The sequence below is a fragment of the Schistocerca cancellata genome, chromosome 5 (assembly GCF_023864275.1).
Source record: "Schistocerca cancellata isolate TAMUIC-IGC-003103 chromosome 5, iqSchCanc2.1, whole genome shotgun sequence".
In the NCBI taxonomy this organism is placed as follows: Eukaryota; Metazoa; Arthropoda; class Insecta; order Orthoptera; family Acrididae; genus Schistocerca; species Schistocerca cancellata.
Genome location: NC_064630.1, coordinates 281,837,643 through 281,858,133, shown reverse-complemented (window position 1 = coordinate 281,858,133; position 20,491 = coordinate 281,837,643). Strand labels below are relative to the sequence as shown.

Here is a 20,491-nt window from a genome sequence, read left to right as displayed (position 1 = left end):
CCTTCTATCACACTTAGGTCAAGATAGGGTGACGTCATTGAATCATCTTAGAACATTAGGTCTTTTATGTACTCTGTTGTTACTTTCTGTTGAAATTTCGTGTTATCTTTTGACAGTTTTCAAATGATAAATCGTTTAATGAATATCCATGTTTACAAATAAATTACATCTTAGGTAGTCAGAGACATATTTACCAGATATATTGTACATTATGTAGATGTGCGATCATAGTGCTGTGTATTTTTCTTTCTTTCTTTTTTCTTTTTTTGTTTATCGCGTTGTGTTCATCCATTTTCTGTTTCTATAACGTCAACAACGATTTACACATTTTTTTTATGTTTTCGGTCTGTTTCTTCATTCAGGATGTCATGCGGATATCTTTTTATGTGTGCGTGAAAGGTCCAACCATGAACATATTGGAAGAACTAGACACATCCTAAACGAATAAACGCACCAAACATAAAAATTATCTGGAAAACATTACTGACATAATTGAAAAAGAAAAGGGGTGAACCCAACACGATAAACAAAAACAACAGAAAACGTTAAATCACAGATATACATAATGCACAATATCTCTGGCAATAAATATCTCTGCATACCTAAGACATAATTTACTTGTAAACAGAAAGCATCGTTGAAATGATCTACCATTTTCAAAAAATCAAAAGATAACACATAATTTTTGTAGAAAATACACTCCTGGAAATTGAAATAAGAACACCGTGAATTCATTGTCCCAGGAAGGGGAAACTTTATTGACACATTCCTGGGGTCAGATACATCACATGATCACACTGACAGAACCACAGGCACATAGACACAGGCAACAGAGCATGCACAATGTCGGCACTAGTACAGTGTATATCCACCTTTCGCAGCAATGCAGGCTGCTATTCTCCCATGGAGACGATCGTAGAGATGCTGGATGTAGTCCTGTGGAACGGCTTGCCATGCCATTCCCACCTGGCGCCTCAGTTGGACCAGCGTTCGTGCTGGACGTGCAGACCGCGTGAGACGACGCTTCATCCAGTCCCAAACATGCTCAATGGGGGACAGATCCGGAGATCTTGCTGGCCAGGGTAGTTGACTTACACCTTCTAGAGGACGTTGGGTGGCACGGGATACATGCGGACGTGCATTGTCCTGTTGGAACAGCAAGTTCCCTTGCCGGTCTAGGAATGGTAGAACGATGGGTTCGATGACGGTTTGGATGTACCGTGCACTATTCAGTGTCCCCTCGACGATCACCAGTGGTGTACGGCCAGTGTAGGAGATTGCTCCCCACACCATGATGCCGGGTGTTGGCCCTGTGTGCCTCGGTCGTATGCAGTCCTGATTGTGGCGCTCACCTGCACGGCGCCAAACACGCATACGACCATCATTGGCACCAAAGCAGAAGCGACTCTCATTGCTGAAGACGACACGTCTCCATTTGTCCCTCCATTCACACCTGTCGCGACACCACTGGAGGCGGGCTGCACGATGTTGGGGTGTGAGCGGAAGACGGCCTAACGGTGTGCGGGACCGTAGCCCAGCTTCATGGAGACGGTTGCGAATGGTCCTCGCCGATACCCCAGGAGCAACAGTGTCCCTAATTTGCTGGGAAGTGGCGGTGCGGTCCCCTACGGCACTGCGTAGGATCCTACGGTCTTGGCGTGCATCCGTGCGTCGCTGCGGTCCGGTCCCAGGTCGACGGGCACGTGCACCTTCCGCCGACCACTGGCGACAACATCGATGTACTGTGGAGACCTCACGCCCCACGTGTTGAGCAATTCGGCGGTACGTCCACCCGGCCTCCCGCATGCCCACTATACGCCCTCGCTCAAAGTCCGTCAACTGCACATACGGTTCACGTCCACGCTGTCGCGGCATGCTACCAGTGTTAAAGACTGCGATGGAGCTCCGTATGCCACGGAAAACTGGCTGACACTGACGGCGGCGGTGCACAAATGCTGCGCAGCTAGCGCCATTCGACGGCCAACACCGCGGTTCCTGGTGTGTCCGCTGTGCCGTGCGTGTGATCATTGCTTGTACAGCCCTCTCGCAGTGTCCGGAGCAAGTATGGTGGGTCTGACACACCGGTGTCAATGTGTTCTTTTTTCCATTTCCAGGAGTGTAGATAAGTGACCTATGTTAACAATTTAGTACACAAAAGAACTTGCATCCCAAGGCTATTTATGGACGTCACTCCATCTACACCAAAGTATAATAAAAGATAAACTCTCATTGTACTGTTGTGCAGACGTAGAATAAAATAATACGTAACTGCAATGTCAACAGGAGCACTTGAAACTGTCACATATGCCGAACTAAGCTTGCCGTGAACCTACGTAATCAACAAGATATAAACAGATGCAATAATTTTTGTCAAAAGTATACAAAGTAAGTAAGTAAATAAATGTGTTTCGATAGTGTAACTTGTATGAAAATTAGTCAAGCCAACCACACCAGTTGATGTTTCTTTGTCCTACCATAGGCGAATGTAGATTTCAACATCCAGGGGTTTAAATTAGTAATCAATACAACAAGAGAACACTAACTCATAATAACCAAGCTGAGATTGCTACAACATTCTATCCTTACGGTGAATGGGACACATACTACTTGCGCCAACTGTTTCAGCTCATTATAGGAGAGCTGAGAAGCAGAAAGTCTGTTTCAAGATGGCACTGCTGTGTACTCACAGGTCACGTTGAGGTAGACGGGGTTGCTCTCGCCGTCGCCCTCATGGTTGCTGCCGACGCAGGTATAGATGCCAGCGCGATCGCGCGTCACAGCCTGCAGCACGAGGCTCTGGTTGGCCAAGATGGTTCCCGTGGAAGCGTTGTTGTGGAGCGGCTTGCCCTGCAACCGAAGCACCGCACTGGACCTCGCTTTGTCTGGGGGAGTTATTACAGGTAATAGGAATTAAACACGGTACCAGTGCTCCTTTCCACTATCTGATTTTGAAACAAGTTGCATTTGAGTAGTTGCATGCTGCTCAAATGGTTCAAATAGCTCTGAGTACTATGGGACTAAACATCTGAGGTCATCAGTCCCCCAGAACTTAGAACTACTTCAACCTAACTAGCCTAAGGACATCACACACATCCGTGCGCGAGGCAGGATTCGAACCTGCGACCATAGCGGTCGCGCGGTTTCAGACAGAAGCGCCTAGAACCGCTCAGCCACAGCGGCCGGCTGCATGCTGCTATTTCTCAAAAGATACTCTGGGTCTCGTCTACGAATCACAGACACCAGTAGATGATTGGCGCTTCGATCTCTGGCACTTTCCTTGATTTCGAGAAGGCGTTCGATACAGTGGTTCTATGTCACCTACAGAACAAAATACAACCGGATGGAATGTCAGACCAATTTTGTGGTTGGATTTAAGAGTTCCTAGCTAACAGAATACAGTATGTTGTCCCTACTGGAAAGATATCTTCAGACGTAAAAGTACCTTTGGGCACACCCAAAGGAAGTGTTGTAGGACCATTACTTTTCATAAGATATTTATTGAATAACGGCAAAAGTTCCTAGAGGCTTATCCGGATGCTGATATTACACACAGATTAGGCGCAACGCTATAAAACTGTAGCGAAATATAAGAAGAACCTACAGTGGATCGAAGTTTGCTGCAGGTATTGGCAGCTGATCTAAAACGTAAACAAATATAAGACCCGCTACTGAATGATTACACAACGGAAGAGCGTAAAGAGGAAATTTTCTGACATCTCTGTCATTTGTCACAATAATAAAAAAATGATGTACCTTTCTTTCGTACAAAACTGATTTGTATCCAAAAACTTGTGGTGATATTCTGATAACACCGAATTACGCTGCTTACCGTGTTGCTGAAAAAAATATCATACAAATTAGAAACTAAATACTTCATTAAGAACTTTCTAAAGGTCACTGCAGGAAAATGACTTTTTTTAAGTACCGATACGAATGATTTTAACAATTGATTCTTGGAAGGAGAAAACAGCAACCAATCATTCTTAATAATGCTAGGAATTTACACAAATAGCGTCCTTACAGGTTTAAAAGTGTCAGGTTCATCTTTACATCGTTTATATTGAAGTTTTTGTTTACATTAATTGTAGACTTTCTTCCCAAAAGCTAATTTCGGTACAAAACAGGTAACAACGATACTTGTGTAAAAAATAGCATTATTAAGAGTGGAGGGTAGTCGTTTTCTTCTTTGCAAGAAGTAATGTTTTTTTTCTACGCTGTCACTGTCTCAAATACGTTAGTTTTACACAAAACTGCAGGACGAATGTTTTTGTTCCATTCCCCATTAGTACTGAAATACGTTTTATCTATGATGATACTAGTACAGAAATATACTAACTAATAGATCTGTAGTCAGCAAACCGATTTCCCATAGCTTTTAAATTTTGGAACTCCAAAAGGAAGAATAACTTGGCAGAAAGACAATGCGACATCAGCAACAGCATTTTGGAGCACTTTCTCCGTGGTTTTTCACCTGGATCAAGTCTAGGGACATGCAGTAATATGCTGATAGCACAACAGCACTAACAAGCCTTTTGTGAAAACATGACACTTACAACGTTTTACGTCTCCTCTCTTCAGTTGCCACACCAATTATGGAAGCAGTTATATACAGTAAATATCTGGCTGTATGCGCACAAGGAATCTAGATGCAAATTTATATGTATATGTGCATGTTCATATACATGTACATGTAAATTAAAATCAATTCTTTACAACGCTTTACAATTTGGCGCCCCTGTCGAAAGCTCATTGGTTTTAAGCCTTTACTGTGACGGCTACAACATTAGATCTCAGAGAGATTTTGCTGCTACAGCTGGGATCGACAAGCACCCTAAAACGACTAAGCAAAGAGGGCAGTGACTCTTACTGCCTTCACCTGCAGTCAAAAATGAAAGGTTGCTCTTTTCCCTCATATACTTTCTGTCCAAAATTTTAACACTGCATGATATTCCTGTGAATGCATTTATAAAGAAAATGTAGATTTCAATTTTCGTTCAATTGTAGTGGACTGAGTCGATGTTTGGCTTCGCTTTACTTCCTTCTGGGGAACTGGAAGGATTTTCATCGACGATGGTATGTGCAGTATGCCCTTCATCGATTTTCCCCAAAACTTTCCTCTACAGCCAAGAGTACTGTTTCAATCAGCAAACAACCCGCAGTGTTAAGAGTGATGATTTTTTCCCTCCATTTCTTTAGCATGGAGTTTTGATCGATTGGATTTTTATTGTTTGTATTTTACTGACTACCAAATTTCAATTCAATAAAGTACTATACTTCACCAGTCATTCCTTCTCTTGTTTCAGGGCTCGCAGCGTCCATCTTATATAGAGTATCCACCGACGTTCCGTATAACACGTAGCCTGAAGATCGATTTGCGTGGTCCTTTCTTTAAATTTTGTTTTAATTTTGCTAGAGGCTCCATTACTGTCTGTTCTCTTTGTGAACTAACTCGGAAATCATGTTTTTACCTTACTTCTTTCCTAAAGAGGGCCAAACCTGCTAGGAAGGTCAGATTCGGTTGTACAGAAGACACTACTTCTCCGGAACAACAACGTAGCGCCACCAATTTTATTGACTAGACACATTACAGGAATTTCGCTGGAAAAACTTCAGATAATTGTCTCACTCATTTATCACTTTACACATTCGTATAGCCGCCTTATACTAAGACGGGCAGATAAATGAAAACCATGTGAAGACAGTAACTGAATTTCGAATATGGGGCACTCAAGTATGAAGCCACGACGCTAGCCATTGTGCCCTCACCTCGGCTGAAGTTATCGTGCCTCTGTACGCTAGTGTAAATACGTCTAAAACCTTAACCCTGATTTTCTCAGAAATGGTCGAGCATCCGCGTATAAACTGAAACACATGTTCGCTTATTTTAACACCTCTTCCACAGAGCAAAGTTTCCGTAAAATCGGGTAATGACACTTGCCGTGTTCTCGACGTAAGACAACAGAGAGTTCTGTGTCTCCTCGGTCGCTATATTTACTGTCCACAGATAGTGCCGTAAACAAATATTAACTTTTGTTGTAATAATAAAAGCATATACGATCTCTTGTTTATTTATACGAATGTAACGAGCTAAGCGCAGCTTGCTATCACACATCTTCGATAACAGAAAAGAAAAATACAAACAGTAGAAGCGAATCACAAATAAACTGAGTCACGTGTGCGCTCATACTGCAGCAGCGATTAATATTTTCAACTAAGACGTAGATTAAAATTTTTCCTCTTATGATTTATGAAACAGATCATTTTAGGAGCATTATCGCAGGCCAAAGTTCGTGGACTTTTTGGTTTGGTATACTGTACAGTCTACCTGTAATACATAAATTCACTCTATTAATAACTTCTATATACACACATAAATACAACATATATTCAAAAAAATGGCTCTGAGCACAATGGGACTCAACTGCTGTGGTCATAAGTCCCCTAGAACTTAGAACTACTTAAACATAACTAACCTAAGAACAGCACACAACACCCAGCCATCACGAGGCAGAGAAAATCCCTGACCCCGCCGGGAATGGAACCTGGGAACCCGTGCGTGGGAAGCGAGAACGCTACCGCACGACCACGAGATGCGGGCAACATATATTCACTTTGCACATACGCTACATTTGAATTGTTGGCTGGGACAACTCATCAATGAAGGACGATATCCCAGAAATAAGTTAGTATTATTCCACTTCTCTCCGTTCTGGAGATTTCCCTTCGTTCTAAGAAAACTGACTAGAGCGGGTAAACCCGTCCTATTTTTTTCCAATTGGGATCCCCTAACTGACCCGTTATCAGCTTGTATGCTAATAAGCGAAACAGGAACGCGCCTCATTAATGAGCTGGATCCCGAACAGCCAGCTCCACTCACTGGAAAAAGTATACTGTGCAACATGAAATTCGTTTTGTCCCACTCTGATTTTTAACCTTGTAGCTGGTGGTACATCAATACGACTGCGATACCAACAACTAATTTATTTACGACATGTAGCATAACAAGACAAGTAATAGAAACATATTTACAACCTTGAAAATCTTACCAGTGCTAATGTGTGTTTTTAATAAGTTTGTATCCATCCCAAATTCCGTTTTACACTGAAGTAAAGATTAGCAGCGAGAGGACAATCTTGTTGACAACAAATGAAAACGAGGTAAAACAGGATGTACCTGGAGGAATAGTCAGTTTTCCGGGAAGCAAATAAGTCTAGTAAACATAGACTCGAAAACTATATATGAAATGGAGGAATAATAAGAAAAGGGAAAGGATGTGTGGGAGACTAGGGATTTCCAGCCACACAGGGCATTGTGAAAATGCAATGGCGAATCCTGAAAATATGCGCCGAACCGGGACTCAAACCCAGATTAAACACTTTTCCGTGAGCAGTTGCCGTAGCCGCTTCGGCCGTCCACCTACGGTCCCTGACCGACCATAATTTCCAACTTATCGCACACTGCACTGCAGCGTCCCTTATCCATTACGCCCTACACGCAGATTATTGATTTCGTAGGAATTTGGACGATATTACTGCATCTTCACTGAAGTGAATGCCATGGACTCTAAACTACTTAAGTTAAGAGCTGTGAGCAATTGTTCGGGAGAAGAGATGTGTTTCGCAGTAGCGAAGATACGTACATAGATTAGTATAAAGATGTATGGGTTAGTACTAAGGAGGTTGGAAGCGTTCTCTGTTCAACGGAATCATTGGAAAGGGAGCACAAGACCAGACAGAAGAAGGTTAGAGAATTCTGATCATGTTTTTTTGAATTGAATTATACCTGCTTTTCACATACATCGATTAAGGAAAAGCAGGGCAAAAATAAATGTGAATGACGGAGGGGAATCTAAGCGCTCCTTCCGCATGCTAGCTCAGTGCCTCAGTCACTTCGTCAGCTCGTTCTGTGGACCTTACAGTTCAGTTGTTCCGACAAGCTTTCCTCTGTGGCCTGTCTGTATTATCATTGAATGTTAACATTTCCCAATAATGTGTGAAAGAACGGTCAGCGGCACTTTTAACTACCTTAAATTCTCTGGCGAGATGTACGACCTCGGAGATTCAGCTCATCCAATTCTGTCTGCTGACTGAATATTGCTGATAGTATTTCCATTACGATGATGGAGCTTTATCGTTGCAGTTGATTACTATTCCAAGGAGAGCCAGACGTCACACCGAACTCTGTTATTACGGCGCCCAGAATTTTTGACTGCTTTATGTATCAGTCGAAATTGTTGCTGAAAATTCTTTCTTGTCCACGAGATCTTTAGATCATCTATTAAATTCTCTTAAGTTTAATATTAATGTAAATCAAATATTTATGGCATTTCATACTCTGGGCACCTGCATCTGTTGAAAGGTATGAAGCTAGAAAGAATTCCACTAGCAGCTAGTAAAGCTGTTGTTTATTGATACACAACAGGTTTCACCGCCTAAAGCCGCATCATCTGGTGCAACCTAGATGGCAAAGGGCAGTGTACACTGTCACCTCTTTGTAGATATTAAAATTAATGAAAATATTGTAAAATATACTCACAACGTTAAAGGTTCATAGACATACCAATCGCTCCTAGACAAAATTTGCTATTCAATGAATTCTGTCAGTTCTATGTCGAACGAAAGGTAACGAAGACGTTCTCCGTTCCTTTAGGACAAATTGACGGCCGCAGTGGCCGAGCGGTTTTAGTTTCTTCAGTGTGGAACCGCGCAGGTTCGAATCCTGCCTCGGGTATGGATGTGTGTGATGTCCTTAGGTTAGTTAGGTTTAAGTAGTTCTAAGTTATAGGCGAATGATGACCTCAGATGTTAAGTACAGTAGTGCTCAGAGCCATTTGAACCATTTAGGACAAATTGCTGATAGGTGAAACTTGCAGTTACAGAGCCATGTTATAAAATTTACCCGCACCAAAAAACAAAAAGGAGATATATTTTATAGTGAGAGGGGATACAAATATTTATTAAAAAAGGCCGGATTAGTGTTAAAAATTGTCACTGCTAACATAATTCGTCGCGGCACTATGAAAATTACTGTATGGGATGTATACAGTGTACTGAGAAGTGCGGTGAGAATGACACTTTACCGTTTTTGGACCTGCAAGTATCTGTAAAAGTGGAATTACTGGCTTCGATATGTACAGAAAGCGAACCAAAACAGATCTTGCTATACACAGGCACTCATGGCACCCAACGGAATATAAACTCGTGGCTTTCCGAGCCAAGTTAAACCGTATGTATTGTGAGTCCCTTAGTAGCGAAGCTCAAATGGTTAAGTATAGGGTTATACAGTATGCAGCGTATCGAAATGGTTATGATCCAGGAATTGTTAATGTAGTTCATATAAGTATATTAAAATAAAGAAAAATCCTCTTTCCATTAGCGGATCAGAGGCAGATTTTATAAACGGTAGACCAGCCGACCACAGAAAGAACCGCTCTATTTTTTGTAATGTCATATCTGGGTGCAGTATCCGATTAAATAGCCAGATGTATGAGACGTAAGTACATTATTCCAGCGTATTTTACTTTTTCGGATCTACGTGGAAATCTCAGACACAGGGATGGAGCACTGGGAAATAAATGTAATGAAGCGGGTGTATACTCCACTACATGCAACGATTTCCCTAAGAAATGTATAAGACAAACCAGTAGGTTATTTCTAATAAGATTTTAGGAATACTCCAACTTAGATAATCCCCAATCTGCATTAACAGCGATGAGAAGAGGGGCATATCACAACCCCTTCATAAATTTTAAAAATACTTCATAAAAAAGAAAAAAACCTATGTTTTTAAAACAGTAGAGGAAGTAAAAATTTTTAGACGTAAGAAAATACACGGTGACCGTTGAATAGCTAATTAGAATTAAAGCACTACAACATTGTGGCTAAATTTGAGTGTTTATACGGTTAAGTATTAGTACGTAATAAAATTCTGTATTATCTCGCTTGTAAAGGTGGCGACCCAGAACTCCCAGTCATCACATTGTCCACATGGATAGCTTGCGTTCCGCCAATCAGCTAGTCACTCCAAGTCGTTGGCGTGGGCCGGTTTTTTTTTTGCCCTGCCGTCACACCGCCCTAAGACGTTGCCACGTGGTGCAGTCCACAGAGTAATCTGCGTAGTGTCGCGACCAATTGTGTTAGCAGTGCAATTTTTATCGCCAGTCTGGCCCTTTTCTAAAAATATATCCAGCGTCTGTTCACTATGAAATATTTTTCTTTTTTCTTTTTAGACGCAGGCGGACTTTAAAACATGGCTGTGTAGCTGCGTGTTTCACCTATCAGCGATTTGTCTTAAATGAACTGAGCACAGCTTCATTACCTATCATTCGTCATAGGGTTCACAATATTCACTGGATAGCAAATTTTGAGTAGGCGCGATGAGTAGGCCTATGAACTTTTAACGTTGTCAGTGTATTTTAGATATTCGTTTATGAATTTTAATATCTACAAAGTGATGACACTATACGTTGCTCTTTTCCATGTAGGTTGCACCTGATGATGCGGCTTTAGGCCCGGAAACAAGATGCAGTACATGCCAATTTTCCCAGCCGTTAGCAGAATTCTTCCCAACATCACTTTATGCCATTAACCTATTGCGATATAATTGTCGCCAGTCAGTGTTATTACTGAACAGTGAGACTGGGCCAAATCATTTCATTATTGACAACGATAGTTGTGTACTGACAAGGTATCTTCAGTTTTTTCGTATCGATTGTTTGTTTATTCTCATAAGACATTCAGTGTCACGACATCCTGCCTTGGGGAGAAGTAAACTCACTGTGTTTCATACTAATTATATACATCATTCTAATACTTCATATTTCTCTTATTAAAAGAGAACAATGCTTAGTGGGTGCGAAATTTCAAAGGCTCAAAAGAAATTGCGTTATAAGGTAACAATATGCACGTGCGGTATTTTATCATTTTTTGTTGAAAGACGTAATTGCGGTAATCTAATCACAGGAATCTATGACTCATAAATTTCTTAATTATTGTTTTTAAATTTTTATGAAACAATATACTGCTGAAAATCGCTGCTGATCCAACATTCCTAGCCTTGTGTGCATTGTTGTGTGCACACGATCGTCGTGCATAGACCAGTCCGCTTGTTGATTTACACCCGCCGTAGAAAGACGTGTTTACCTGCGGGAAGCCAACTAAAATTGTTCCTTAATAGTCCTCAAATGACTAATACGAGCAGCGACCCACCAGTACACAGCAAATGACCGCAATATGCACTGCCGCCTGCTGCTCGCCCATAGGAAACTAATCTCACGGCACGTGCTCCATAAGCGCGAGTGGAGTGTCGCATTGTGTAGGGGCCCGCATGCTTCACGCCTAAACTGCTGAATTATGGGGCATCACGCTGCCATCTGTCCCAGCCCTACGACAAAGGACCCCCACCAACCCTAATTCAGTGTCGGGCGGTGCCACAGCACGTTCTTATTTCCGCTTCAGATCACGACTCGTTTATTGTACGACAAGCTCTAATATTATGCACCAGTTGTCCTGGTACTCAAAAGGATATCTTTTTTATTTCATTTTAAAACCCTCCGTTATTAACTCAGTGTTTGATGCACTGATATAGCCTATTATACAAATATAATTCATTGACAGTCGAATGTATGCAACTACGGAAACATTTCTAAAGAAAGTTACTGCATTTCGTTACGTATTGCACTGACGACATTCAAGCTGCCTGACTGATTCGGCGGGAAGTGTCTTATATCTGTTGTAGCCTCTTCTGAGGCAAGCTGGCCCACAAGTGTTCTTAACTGATACATCATATCTTGGATATTGCCACCGGGACGGAGATGACGTCAGTACTGGTGTCACATACGTTTTTTCGGGAAGAGGCGTGGGGTACTGTTGGCCACGGTAGTCCCTCAGCATCACGCAGACAGTTCGGAAAGACATGTGCCATGTGTATATATGATCCTTGTCCTGTCGAATAATGGCACCATAATACTGTCAGATGGAAGATAACAATTGAGAAAGAAAGATTTTCGTGTCGTGCCGTTGTGTCTTCAGAGTTCCCTCTGCAGCAGCAGCCTTTAATCGGAAGTCGTCCCCCACGGCTGTCCACACCATGACGCCACATGTAAAACCAGTGTGCCACTACAGAACACTGCTAGTATGGGACCTTACCCCACGTGCTGCTGTTGTTACATGTGTGAAGAGATACACTGCTCGTGAAGTCTTCTACGGAAACCAGGTGCAAATCTTAGTTTCGTGTTATATACATGTAATGCTGGAGGCTTAACGTCGTTCATGCTACTGGGCGTGAAGACGACTTTATTATGGATTAGAAACTGGTAAGCTCAGCAACTAGCTATAAAGGTAACGGCTGTTGATATTTTTACAATACATTGTGACAATGTTATCTGATGATGTCGACTGTCTCTTACAACATGCTTTCTAGTTTAGCTAAAGGAAATGTTTGTAGAGGAAGTTGTCGTTGCATGTTGGAATTGATTCCGATGCTGGGTGCACAGGCCATTTTGTAGCTCATTACTCATTATTACTCATATGTTCGAGCTCAAAAGAAAAGAATAAGATGGAAAGTAACAGGTCATACCATTCCATTTTCATAAAGATACACAAAACTGGCGGAAAACGCCATTATTGTATGGTTACATGATTGCCGAACAGTGACTGGAGGTAGTCACATCCATTAAATAAGTGCGCTTCGCGTACCAAGCGAGTTAAAGTAGCGGCCACATAAAACTAACCCCAATAACGGTAGATGCACACAGATTCGTTGGATGAATACTTACAAAAAATGGCTCTGAGCACTATGGGAGTTAACTTCTGAGGTCATCAGTCCCCTAGAACTTAGAACTACTTAAACCTAACTAACCTAAGGACATCACACATCCATGCCCGAGGTAGGATTCGAACCTGCGACCGTAGCGGTCACGCGGTTCCAGACTGTAGCGCCTAGTCTCACTCGGCCACCTCGACCGGCTGAATCCTTACAAATTATGATCTGTCACGAAGGGGGTAGTTCAGAAAACCGTCGTTCGACCATGATTCAGTATTATTCGTCAGTCTGTGATCCTTGCTAGACGGGACTGACAGTCGAAATAGAGAAGATTCAAAGAAAAGCAGTACGTTTCGTCATAGTTTCGGCGAGAGACGCCCAGAGATGTACATCCTAATCAAGTGAAAGACTTTAGAAAAGGCGATGCCAGTCATGATGTGGTTTACCGTTAAAATTTTTGAGCGTACGTTCGTGTAAGAGTCAACGAATAGACAGTTCCTCTTACGAATTTCTTGCGAGAAGACCGTAGAAAAACAATTAGTGAAGCTCTAATTCACTTGGAGGGCCACAACAATCGTTCTTCCCATGCAGCCTTTTGAACTAGAACAGAAAAAATTCGGAGAAGAGCGACTAGGACTCGAGCACTGAGGATGGCGCACGAATTTAATTACGTGTGTCGATAGTACAACCATTCCAAGAATAGAGAATCACAATGATTTTGGCCTGTTATCAACGTTAATGCAGGTAAGATATACATCTATCCATTCCTGAGAAAAAGGAGTCCTAACAGAACGACACACAATCGGACAAAAAATTTAAAAAAATATTTTTATGTGATATAATTACAGTTCAATCATTATTGTATTTTTCCTTTGTTTTCACTGTCGTATCTTGCTTTCTGCCAAATTACACGATTCTTGGTCGTTCTTGGTCGACAGGAAACACACTATAGATTTTGAGGAGTCAGTTCGGCAGTATGAAAATTTGTGACAGTAATGGTGGTATTTTGTGTCTGCGTCGATTCAGAGGCTTACATTTATTACACCTCCAGGACACATAGACTTCAGTATGCGACATAAATTTCAACTTGATAAGTTTACTCGTTCCTGAGGAAAAGGGGTCTTAATACATGGACGGAAAGACAGAGAGTCGGATAACAAATAACGAAGAAACATTTTTCTCTTATGTTTTAATTACAGATCAACAGTTTTCTGATTTTCTTTTCGTGGGCTTGTACTTCGAAACCTTGCTTACTGCCAAATGTCATTATTCTAGATCAACGGGAAGTACTCTACAGGTTCTGATGAATGAGTTTGATCGTATCAAAACGTGACATAATCGCATTGACTTACAAGGGAAACTCCCCAATGCACTCCCCTCGGATTTTGTCGTGAGATGGCCCTGTGGATAGACCGTCAGAAACTGAAGAGAAAAAAACCATGAAAACAGGAAGAAAGTGTACTGAACTGTAAAAACTGAAGAAAAATAGAAATAGTGAACGGTTCAAGCTCAAGGTTTCCAACATCGAGCGAGAAGCGAGTACCACGGCGTCGTGGATGGGTGATCACGGTGTTGGACTGCAAAGTGGGAGATCTGTGTTCAGATCTCTCTCATGTACACGACCCCCCCCCCCCCCTCCCGCCGCCGTATATAACTTTCCGTCCAGTAGCGTTATTTGTCTGTTCTCTTTCTATGGTCTTCACAATTGTCGTACTATACATTGGTTATGGAATGTTGTTGTTGTTGTTGTTGTTGTTGTGGTCTTCAGTCCTGAGACTGGTTTGATGCAGCTCTCCATGCTACTCTATCCTGTGCAAGCTTCTTCATCTCCCAGTACCTACTGCAACCTACATCCTTCTGAATCTGCTTGGTGTATTCATCTCTTGGTCTCCCCCTACGATTTTTACCCTCCACGCTGCCCTCCAAAACTAAATTGGTGATCCCTTGGTGCCTCAGAACATGTCCTACTAACCGATCCCTTCTTCTAGTCAAGTTGTGCCACAAACGTCTCTTCTCGCCAATCCTATTCAACACCTCCTCATTAGTTATGTGATCTACCCATCTAATCTTCAGCATTCTTCTGTAGCACCACATTTCGAAAGCTTCTATTCTCTTTTCGTCTAAACTATTTAACGTACATGTTTCACTTCCATACATGGCTACACTCCATACAAATACTTTCAGAAACGACTTCCTGCCACTTAAATATACACTCGATGTCAACAAATTCCTCTTCTTCAGAAACGCTTTCCTTGCCATTGCCAGTCTACATTTTATATCTTCTCTACTTCGACCATCATCAGTTATTTTGCTCCCCAAATAGCAAAACTCCTTTACTACTCTAAGCGTGTCATTTCCTAATCTGATTCCCTCAGCGTCACCAGAATTAATTCGACTACATTCCATTATTCTCGTTTTGCTTTTGTTGATGTTCATCTTATATCCTTCCTTCAAGACACTATCCATTCCGTTCAACTGCTCTTCCAAGTCCTTTGCTGTCTCTGACAAAATCCCAATGTCATCAGCGAACCTCAAAGTTTTTATTTCTTCTCCATTGATTTTAATACCTACTCCGAATTTTTCTTTTGTTTCCTTCACTGCTTGCTCAATATACAGATTGATTAACATCGGGGAGAGGCTACAACCCTGTCTCACTCCCTTCCCAACCACTGCTTCCCTTTCATGCCCCTCAACACTTATAACTGCCATTTGGTTTCTATACAAATTGTAAATAGCCTTTCGCTCCCTGTATATTACTCCTGCCACCTTCAGAATTTGAAATAGAGTATTCCAGTCAACATTGTCAAAACCTTTTTCTAAATCTACAAATGCTGGAAACGTAGTTTTGCCTTTCCTTAATCTAGCTTCTAAGATAAGCCGTAAGGTCAGTATTGCCTCACGTGTTCCAATATTTCTACGGAATCCAAACTGATCTTCCCCAAGGTCGGCTTCTACTAGTTTTTCCATTCGTCTGTAAAGAATTCGGGTTAGTATTTTGCAGCCAGTGACTTATTAAACTGAGAGTTCGGTAATTTTCACATCTGTCAACACCTGCTTTCTTTGGGATTGGAATTATTATATTCTTCTTGAAGTCTGAAGGTATTTCGCGTGTATCATACATCTTGCTCATCAGATGGTAGAGTTTTGTCAGGACTGGCTCTCCCAAGGCTGTTAGTAGATCTAATGGAATGTTCTCTACTCCCGGGGTCTTGTTTCGACTCAGGTCTTTCAGTGCTCTGTCAATCTCTTCACGCAGTATCGTATCTCCCATTTCATCTTCATCTACATCCTCTTCCATTTCCATAATATTGTCCTCAAGTACATCGCTCTTGTATAGACGCTCTATATACTCCTTCAACCTTCTGCTTTCCCTTCTTTGCTTAGAACTGGTTTTCCATTTGAGCTCTTGATATTCATACAAGTGGTTCTCTTTTCTCCAAAGGTCTCTTTCATTTTCCTGTAGGCAGTATCTACCTTGCCCCTAGTGAGACAAGCCTCTACATTCTTACATTTGTCCTCTAGCCGTCCCTGCTTAGCCATTTTGCACTTCCTGTCAATCTCGTTTTTGAGACGTTTGTATTCCTTTTTGCCTGCTTCATTTACTGCACTTTTATATTCTCTCCTTTCATCAATTAAATTCAAATTTCTTCTGTTACCCAAGGATTTCTACTAGCCATCGTCTTTTTACCTACTTGATCCTCTGCTTCCTTCACTATTTCATCCCACAAAGCTACCTATTCTTCTTCTACTGTATTTCTTTCCCCCGTTCCTGCCATTGGTTCCCTTACGCTCTCCCTGAAACTCTCTACAACCTCTGGTTTAGTCAGCTTATCCAGGTCCCATCTCCTTAAATTCCCACCTTTTTGCAGTTTCTTCAGTTTTAATCTACAGTTCATAACCAATAGATTGTGGTCAGAGTCCACATCCGCCCCTGGAAATGTCTTACAGTTTAAAACCAGGTCCCTAAATCTCTGTCTCACAATTAAATAATCTTTCTGGAACCTGTCAGTGCCTCCAGGTTTCTTCCATGTATACGACCTTCTTCTATGATTCTTGCACCGAGTGTTAGCTATGATTAAGTTGTGCTCTGTGCAAAATTCTACCAGGTAGCTTCCTCTTTCATTCCTTAGCCCCCAATCCATATTCACCTACTACGTTTCCTTCTCTCCCTTTTCCTACTACCGAATTCCAGTCACCCATGACTATTAAATTTTCGTCTCCCTTCACTATCTGAATCATTTCCTTTCTTTCATCATACTTTTCTTCAATTTCTTCGTCATCTGCAGAGGTAGTTGGCATATAAACTTGTACTACTGTAGTATGCGTGGGCTTCGTGTCTATGTTGCCCACAATAATGCGTTCACTATGCTGTTTGTAGTAGCTTACCCGCATTCCTATTCTTTTATTCATTATTAAACCTACTCCTGAATTACCCCTATTTGACTTTGTATTTATAACCCTGTATTCGCCTGACCAACAGTCGTGTTCGTCCTGCCACCGAACTTCACTAATTCCCACGATATCTAACTTTAACCTATCCATTTCTCTTTTTAAATTTTCTAACCCACCTACCCGATTAAGGGATCTGACAATCCACGCTCCGATCCGTAGAACGCCAGATCTTCCACTTTTCAGACCAACTACGTTACCACAAAACTGCTACTCCGTTTGTAACGTGGCTATTTATTGCGGGATAACATTTGTTGCAGTAAGATACGCATACGTGGAGCAGATGGCTGAAAGCAGGCTGCAGAACTGTGTCTTAGCGATGACTCATAGCACAGCTGTCACTACGAGCCAGCGTGAGAACGGGCTACTGTGTCATGTAGTACGAAAGTATATTTATAGCCCCTACGAATCTAAACTACAGTTCGAAACTTAGTATACTACTTTTTGTTATTCAGTAAAAGATCTCATCAAGCTACTGGGCCTGAAGACGACTGTTGTGGATTCGAAACTGGTAGGCTCAGTTTTTTATCTGATATAGTTTCGGAGATTGCAAAAATTACTTAAGTCATACAACCCACACTCAGTTTACAAAACTTTGTTATGAATAATAACAGTTGGTCTTTTGTTATCATTTGAAATCAATACCAGAATTTTCAGGATACAAAATAATTTAATGGGATTTTTTCTTTTCAAAATCTTTAATTACTTTGAATTTCGTAGTATAAAATTCATAAGAAATTAATATTTGTTTATTATGTTGTTGTGTGAATAAATAGGAATGAATGAGAGTGTGTCTGTGGGCCATACGTCAAAATTCAATATTATTTTCTGTAAAACTGTTCGAAACTGTGCTGTGGGAAATATGTATTGTACCCACGTTGCTAATGACGTATGTCGAAGAGTGCGTGCTTTTATAAAAGAGCAGCCAGAATATCAGTTGGAAGTGTAATCGGTTTCTGAATTAATTTAATGATTCTTTTTCATTTCGATCTTTTTCATTAAACATTATATTAACATTTGCATTTTTGAATGATGTAAATAACTTTCTGAAGAGTGATTGTCTTAGGCAAGTTTTGCAGCAAGGAGGATCTAGAAGATTAATTCTGACTGGTCAGTCAGATTGATCAGCCAATCAGAATTGTCTTCCGCGTACTGAAAGCAGATAGGTAGAGCGTGGGGTAGCATCTAGCGAGTCGCTCGCTAGCCATCGGACGTGAAAGGTCATGATAGACGTCACGGTAAAAATTGTGTGTAAGATGAAGGAATATTAAGTTCCTCGCGTTTGGATTTTGTCGTAACTAAGTAAATTTGGACTTACGAACATTTGTGAAAAAGTTTGATGTTTCTGGGTACATTTGTTGGAAAGTTATGAGCGCGTGAAATTTAGGCCTTTAGTGAAAATACTGCGTGGAATATTCTGTTTTCATTATGAAACATTTGGCGAGCACTTCTATTATAGAAGACCACTTGTAAGACCGAATGTGAAACACGCCTATAGTAGTGGATCAGTAATTGCTAGTTTGCGTATTCCATCGGGTACACTGGAAATCAATTTCTGGCTGGTTTTGCGTGTGAAATTTGTTGTTTGACTGTGAACTTAGTGACATAGCTGATGTATTCACTAAAAGTGGACTTGATAGCCATTTCCAATTGTTGCCTAAGCAATAATAAAGCCAGGTCTTGGAATTTTGGGACACTTATTTAAGTCAAAAATACACCATATTACCGTCCGAAATCTTGATAATAATGAGCTTGTAGGGCCTGATTTTCACTACTAGTTACGCGGCCTGAGCAGGGTAGGTCTTAGGTGGCATTTTTCTTCAACGCTGCTTTTTCGCTGCCTAGTAAGTACCTACGACTGCAGAGTGAAGGGTCGTCGAACGGAGGCCGTACTGAGGTAGATGGACATTTAATAAGAGCAGTACGAGGTACGCACCGACCCCGCCCCGCCGCACATTGTTCTTGGAATTCGCTCAGTATTGCTCATCTTTACCTTGGACATTCAGGGTTTCTGTTTTGCTTCTTTTTTTCACCGTTCAATATACATTCTTCCTGTTTTCATGCTTAGTCTATGTTCAGTTTTTGATGAGATATCCCATGGGCCATCTTGCCACAAAATCTGAGAGGGGGTGCGATGGGGAATTTTCCTTGATAGAAGCTTCAAGGGACAGTAGACTTTAATATATGTCGTATGTTTCTGTTTCATACGTCTACCCATTTTAACAGTCGAACAGACCAACAGACAGACAGACAGACAGACGGACAACAAAGTGATCTCGTAAAGGTAGCGTATCTACCGATTGAGGTACGGAGGAATGTCAGTGGGATGCCAAGGACCATATACCAAACATCATAAGGTGGCGTTTTGAGTATAGATGCACATGTAGAAGGTTGTCCATGAAGCATAAACCAACACAGTTCTCTTTTCATCCCCAGGAAAGTCATTTGTGACTTATTCAAGAAGGGGTTTAAGAATATGTCAGATTAATCTCAGGTTTTCTTGAAGTGATTGACTCATGGGTTCTCTTCAGGTGTTCATCTAAGTTCTTGATTCCATTTTATAAAGCTCATTACATTTTCGGATGTAGTATGAGCAATTATTCTGTGAATACTCACATTATGCCTCCAGCTGACTTTGTACACCCAAGGATTGGACTTGATGTTGCACTCGAAGTACACGTCTTGCCCCTCCCGAATGTTGCTGGGGTCTAGTTTGCTTCCTATCTCAAGAGACACAACTGGAACATCTGTGGACAGAGGAAAACACGAAAATTAATTGAACGGACAGTCCATCAACTCTTCGAACATCCAGCACATGACAAGCATGTACTTTTGAGAAATATTCGAAAAGAATAAAGTAGTAGGATGTACTGTTCCTTAAAAAAAAAAAACAAAGAAAAACCTGGTAGCTTTTATTATTTATTGTAACATAAGCAGATATTACATATCTTCACCAATACCGATTATTTGAAAACGTACAGCTGATGACGCTTAATATTACAGACGAAACAGCTTGCTCTAAGTAATGCAAAGTCTTCCAAATAACTGTTTCTAGAAACGTACTTAAATATTAGTGCCTTCACTATGATCAACATCACAACGTCGAGCGAGCTGTAGGTTGACACATTGGCACATCAATAATTAACTTGCATATGGACGTGTACAACTGAAGTTTTACCGTGCAGTGTGTCATTCTACAGCTCACGCGGGTGTGCGGTTTTACTTTGTTATTATCTTGCTTGCAAGTTATTACGTAGATTCCGTGTTCGTTTCTAAATTG

The 20,491-nt window shown here is 41.3% G+C and overlaps 1 protein-coding gene across 1 annotated transcript in view; it reads right to left on the bottom strand.

The window, feature by feature from the left end:
- LOC126188497 (nephrin-like) overlaps positions 1 to 20,491 on the bottom strand; it is a 758,389-nt gene that overhangs the window by 83,813 nt on the left and 654,085 nt on the right. The window contains exons 8-9 of the mRNA XM_049930101.1: positions 19,828 to 19,958; positions 2,688 to 2,847 (exon numbers count right to left, since the gene is read on the bottom strand). Coding sequence (XP_049786058.1) covers positions 2,688 to 2,847; positions 19,828 to 19,958 — 291 coding nt within the window. The remainder of the gene's footprint in view (positions 1 to 2,687; positions 2,848 to 19,827; positions 19,959 to 20,491) is intronic.